Below are 6,134 nucleotides of genomic sequence, written 5' to 3'. Positions count from 1 at the left end.
GGGCGGAGCAGAATTTCCCTCTGGATCGGCCCCCAAATCTCCACCTAGACTCCTCAAGACTTCAGTCCTGAGCAAATTTGAAGAAGCGGATCCGAATGAATCCGACCAGACTTCCATTCAGCTGCCTGAAAAACGAAGCAGAGCACCTGGAGGTTTTCGTGAGCGGGTCCTCTAGTCAGTTTGCTCGCTCCGCGTCTGTCATATCCACCCTCCCTGGACGGAGCAACCTCCTGCGGCGGCGGGGAGGGAAGGAGGGATTCGCGAACGCCCCCCCCCGCTCACCCTTCCCTCCACCGGACGCCCACTCCTCCAGGCCAAAGCTCTCCTCTGTGCGTTCGGACTTCCGAGCGCGCCTGTGGGAACTTTGCGCACCGATTCTCCCCCAACAGGGCATCTTTGCGGCCAGCGTTGCGTGTCCTGTGGGGGCAAGCGTCACCATGCCTCCTCCTCCTCCTCCTTTCAGCCCTTCCTCTGTAGACACGTGTCAACCCCCTCACTTGGGGGGGGGTAACAGATCCGCGCGCTTAATGGGGCGTCAAAAAGCGCCGGGCTCCTTTTTGCGGGGAGGGGGAGTTGTTACACCTCTTCCTTGACGTCAGCAAAAGGCATTATAAAAGGGGGGCGTCGGTAGAGATCCCAGAAGCCACGATCGCCCCTCGGTTGAGCTGTAGCAGCGACCCCAAGGAGCGGAGACGTCGCAGCAGCAGCAGCGCCATTCCACCGTCCCTTCCCGTCCCGTCCGGCTCTTGCGCGCTCTTCGCCTCCTTTCTCCGCTCGCTTTCCCCGGGAAAGAACCGCTCTCTCAGGCTTCGCCAGCATGCTGACCTGCCGCCTCCAGTGCGCCCTCGCCCTGCTCGTCTCGGTCGCCCTGGCCCTGAGTACCGTGGCCGCCGCCCCCTCGGACCCGAGGCTCCGGCAATTCCTGCAGAAGTCGCTGGCCGCAGCGGCGGGGAAACAGGTAAGGGACCCAGGAGTCCGAGGGAGGGTGGAGGGAGAGAAGGGCGTGGGGAGCAGAGCTAGAAGGAAACCGGAGAGTCTTTGAGCAGGTGCAGAATCCCTTCTCCTTATCACTACTTCGAAGCAGTAGCAGCTGCTGGATCAGACCCTAGACCTCCTTCCCCTTAATGCAGAGGCAGACTGCCGCTGTCCATAGAGGTTCCACTCCTCAGTTATATAAGAGCTAATACAAACAGCAGAAGATATCCCAAATGGGTTTTTTTGGCAACGGGTTATTTTATTTTATTCATTTAATAAGATTCCCCCCAGAAATGGTAAATCCGGATTAACTGGGTGGGAATACAGTTGGCATTTTGATGAAGACCACTGCCCCACGGAACTGCTGAGATAACTGTCACAGGTAGCACTGAACCCTCAACAAACATCGGGGTGGAAGCGCCCTTACATGCCCTTACTGGGGGTAAATTTATTTGCGGGGGGGGGGCTAGATGACCTGCATTGTACTAGATGACCCAGACCTTCCATTCTACAGTTCTATGATTATATGCGCAAGCTTGTCCTGTAGCAAGTGTTAAAGAGCACAAGAAAACTGCAAGTAGACAAAGGCAGTAAATGAGCAGCGTGAATTTTAAAAAAAAAATCAGTCATATAGCCAGCCTCGGATGCAACCACACACCACAACCGAAATTAATCCCGCTCCCTGATACCGACATCTAAGAGACATGGCTGGGAGACGCAAATTCCAAAGGTCCTAGGACTTCCTCGACAATTTGGGTGTGTCTCAGACTAAACGCTGATCAGGGGGAGCCCTGTAGCTCAGAGTCCAAGCATGCCATGCTCCAAGGTTTAATCCTTCGCCAACGCTCAGTGACAGAGCATCTGCTTTGTGTGCGGAACGTCCCAAACTCACTTCCCACTGGCAACCTCTCCAGGTAGGGTTGGGAGAGACTCCTGCTGCAAACCCCTGGAGAGCCACTGCTGGTCAGGGTAGACAACAGTGGGCTAGTTGGGTCAGCAAGTTCTGACTCAGTATAAGGAAGGCTCCCACGTTCCTTTCAATTCAGACCTTAATTCGGGACCATGAGAACTGGAATCTTGTTTTATTTTTCAGGGGAAGAGCTCAGTAGTAGAGCATCTGCTTTGCTTGCAGAAGGTTCCAGGTTCAGCCTCCAACATTCCCAGTAGGGGGGCTATGAATATCCTCTGCCTAGAACCCTGGAGAGCTGTTACCGGTCATTGTAGACAATACGGAGCAAGATGGACCAAGGGTCTGGCATAGTGTTCATAGTTTTCCTGGATTCATCCTGCCTGAAACCCTGGCGAGCTACTCCTGCCTGCCATTTGCTCCTCTGTCTCGGGCAGCCTTGCACTGGCCCTGAGCACTGCTATTTCCCCACCCCACATTGTTGTCATCAATTTCAAAAGCACAAATAAACACATGCAATACTAGAGAAAAGCTTTCCCGGAATTTCCTAACAGCAGAAAGCATCTTTATGTTTTCATCCGGTCCTCTTTTATGTACTGTAATAGGGAACTGGCCAGGGCTATAGGGAACTGGCCATGGTGCTGAAAAGAAAACCACTCCAACAGCTCAGCCTGACCAAGGCTACTCAGAAGGAAGCCTTGCATCCCAGCGAGTGTGTTCACATTGCAGGCTTAAGATAGTGACCAGAGGGATGTTGCGCTGGTCCTGGGATGGCAGAGGGGAAAGGAAGTTGGCTTCAAACCATGCAAGAGCACAGAGTTTCAGGGGCCAACTGTGTTGGCAAGCATAGGAACAAAGGAAGCTGCCTCACTCCGACTCTTGGTCCATTTTGCTCAGTGTTATCAACCGTGATGGGCAGAACCTTTCCAGGGTTTCAGACGGGGAGTTTTCCCCAGCTACCTGGAGATGTTTGGGTTTGAATCTGGGACCTGTTGCCGGCAAAGCATGCTCTCTACCACTGAGCCAAGCAAATGTCTGAGCTGCACAAAATGACTCAATGCAATTGTGAGGTGCAAATAACTCTTTTTAAAGGTGCTGGTCCAATAGCTGGAGAATCTTTCAAATTTTCTCTGTCTTTCCCACGGAAAATCTCCACCAGCTTAAAGAGCTGGTTCGCACATGCTGTGACCCACCATTCCAAGTGGGTCCAGATTACTGCTTCCTTCCGCTTTTGTTAGATGCTGCCTTCTGCAATAGCTGCATCCATAGGAAGCTGGTTTGTACTGAGTCAGACCATTTGGTCCTTCTAGCCCAGTGTTGCCTACACTAAGTGGCAATGGTTCTGAGGCATGTTTCAGGCGGGGAGTTTCTTCCAACCTTAAGTGGAGGCAACGGGGATTGAACCTGGGACCTTCTGTGTGCCAAGCAGATGCTGTGCCATTGAGCCAGGGTCCTTCCATTTGGCAGTGGGTGCCAAAGGGACTGAGGAATGGCAGGTGCTGGCACTGCCCTCCACCCCCAAGCCATGAAAATTTCCCTTTCAGATGTGATGGTGAACCTCTCTAGATGATGGGCCTCCTGTTTAGGGCTAGTCCTACTGTGGGTGGTGATCGTGTGGAAGATCCACACCAACCTCTTTTCCTTGGATCAATTATTGTACAGATCACAGCTCCATCTGCAAATAACCGGGGGGGGGGGGGTAGGAAAGGATATGAGGTGAGATCGTAAGATCTGCCTTGGTGGATCTGATGAAAGTTCACCTAGTCCAGCATTTGCCCGCAATTGCCAGCCAGAAGCTCCTGGAAAACTGAGAAGAAAACTACTTACTGTTTTCAGCTGTTGTTTGTCCCAGCCCCTCCCCTCCCCAAGAAAACCTCACCTCTGGTACTGAGAGGCAAAATACATGGAGACATCTTTAGCTGTTTCCTTCAGCAGCCACTTCTGGATCCGTCTGAGATGATCTAATCTAATATTGAAGTGGGACCCCTGGTCCATCTTGCTCAGCATGGTTGACATTGGCTGCAGTTTCTCCCCAGGGTGTAAGGTGGGTTCTCTCCCAGCCCTATCTGGAGAGGTTTGAACCCGCAGTCCTCTGCCAATTAGGAACATGAGAAACTGTGTTATAAGGTCAGATCAATGGTTCATCTAGCTAAGGAGATGGCAATGGCTCTCCAGGGTTTCAGGGGGAAAGGGGGCTTTCCAAGGATGGAGTGGGGAATCTCTGGACTGCAGACCAAACATGGCCCACCAGGCCCCCTCCACCCAGCCGAGGCCACACCCCTCCCCAGCTCTGCTTTGTGCCCTCCTTGAAGACTTTTGCCTGGCTAGAATGTCTCCTTGAACTTGCCTGCCTAAATGGAGGTGTGTGGATAGGGGCGTAACCTACCATGCTCCGGCCTCTGTTGTCTTTGGCTTCCAGCCATTACTGGCAGGTTACCACCAGAACATTTCCCATGAGGTCATGTGGAAAGAATTCCCCACTGCCATTCTAGGTCCTCTTTAAGCTGTTCCTTTGTCTGAGATGAAATGAATGTAAACAGAAGGCATTGCCCAGGGATATAAAACCCACTTTCTGCCCCAGTGGCTCATGTGGTCATCATAAAAAAAAAACTATTGACATGAGTCTCTCTCTTGTCTGATATGCAATATTGATTAATTGATTTTTGGGGGGGGGGGTCAAAAAGCACCAACATAACAAAAAGAGAAACAACAACAACAGAAAGTGTAAACCACAAAGCATCTCAACCTGTGAGGAAAAAAGGACAAAGATATAGTGCCTTCATTTACTTTATAAAAATTTATACACTGCTTGATTGTAAAAGAAAACCTCAAAGCAGTTTTCAAGAAGAATAAAGCAATAAAATTATCAGTCAAATTCAGTCGAAACAACTCATTAAGATATTCAAAAGGTAAAAACTGGCAATGAAATGAACTAAAAAACAGACTTACACATGCATCAGCTGTCTAAATATCTGGGTAGGTTTGGTCCATACAAAAATGTTTTTTGCAGGTGCTGAAAAGAGTACAATGCAGGTGCCTGTCAATAGGCAGGGAGTTCCAAAGTGTAGGTGCTGCAACACTAAACTACTGATTTCTCACAAATGCGGAATGAGTATCATTGTGGCACCTGTAACGGTGCCAGCTGCAAAGGAGTAATCAAAAATATTGACTCATGCGAAGATTCCCTTTACCAATAACAAACAAACAAAATCAAGGTATTCTCCACCTCTGAGTCCCGTCATTTTGAGAATAGAAGTTCTGTGAAATCTGGTATGAGCCAGACATTTGCACATACTGGTGGCACTGAGCTGCAAGGAATCATGCCATATAGCAAGATAAATGGCTGTGCCGAGCTCAGTCTCTCTCTTTCTCTCTCTTTTCCTCAAAGGAATTGGCCAAGTATTTCCTGGCGGAATTGCTCTCAGAACCAAGCCAGACAGACAATGAGGCCCTGGAATCAGACGATTTGTCCCGTGGAGCCGAGCAGGATGAGGTGAGGCTGGAGCTGGAGAGATCGGCCAACTTGAACCCAGCCCTGGACCCAGAGAACGCAAAGCCGGTTGCAAGAACTTCTTCTGGAAGACATTCACATCCTGTTAGCTGGAGAAACTTCTCCTTTCCCTCTATCTCCACCTCCAGCCTTTCCTTTCTTTCCCTGTCCCTTCATGCCAGGAGCTGAAGACTGTATTGTATAAAATTCATTGTCAAGGTAATATGAAAAGGAAAAAAAAAACCACCTCACTTTGATTTTGAAGTTGTTTTAATAAAACATTCAGTTTCAATTGTACACAATTTCCTTGGCGTTTGTGATTTCTGACTATTTCTTCATGACACAATGATCCCCCCACCCCACCCCACATTTCAAGTCACTCTGATGTGCCCTTTTTAATCCCTTCTTGCAATAAAGTTTATGCTTCAAAGTTTCATGGTTATAAATTTTATTTCTGTCCTTCTGTAGAGTTCAGGTGAAAAAGGCAATGTCACGATGGAGACCTCTAAAACCATCCTTGACTACGGTCATCTTGAGTTTCTCTGGATTTAGGAAGATTGTGTCCAGTGCAGGCTCTTCAGTTTAATATTTGCTTAAGTAGAGATGTCAGGAGGTCTTTTTACAGGCCAAGGACATCCTTGAACCCAGCACACCAACTGATGTTGGCCCTCACACTTAAGACATGTGTCTGCAAAAAAAGAAAAGAAAAAAGAAGGAATTTCCAGAATGGTTAGATATGTACCCTTTTCACAGATAAGACAT

At 49.3% G+C, this 6,134-nt stretch overlaps 1 protein-coding gene across 1 annotated transcript; it reads left to right on the top strand.

Annotated features, from left to right (window-relative positions):
- The first annotated feature begins 675 nt into the window (after window positions 1-675).
- On the top strand, window positions 676-5,674 carry LOC118093738 (somatostatin). The gene is given in 3 exon segments (XM_035133404.3): window positions 676-958; window positions 5,271-5,418; window positions 5,421-5,674. Coding segments are annotated over 3 exon segments (351 nt in total). The 5' UTR covers window positions 676-817; the 3' UTR covers window positions 5,483-5,674.
- Window positions 5,675-6,134: the final 460 nt, after the last annotated feature.

The sequence above is a fragment of the Zootoca vivipara genome, chromosome 5, assembly GCF_965207765.1.
Source record: "Zootoca vivipara chromosome 5, rZooViv2.hap1.1, whole genome shotgun sequence".
NCBI lineage: Eukaryota > Metazoa > Chordata > Lepidosauria > Squamata > Lacertidae > Zootoca > Zootoca vivipara.
Note: the sequence above shows the minus strand (reverse complement) of the source record. Positions and strands in the feature narration are given on the sequence as shown.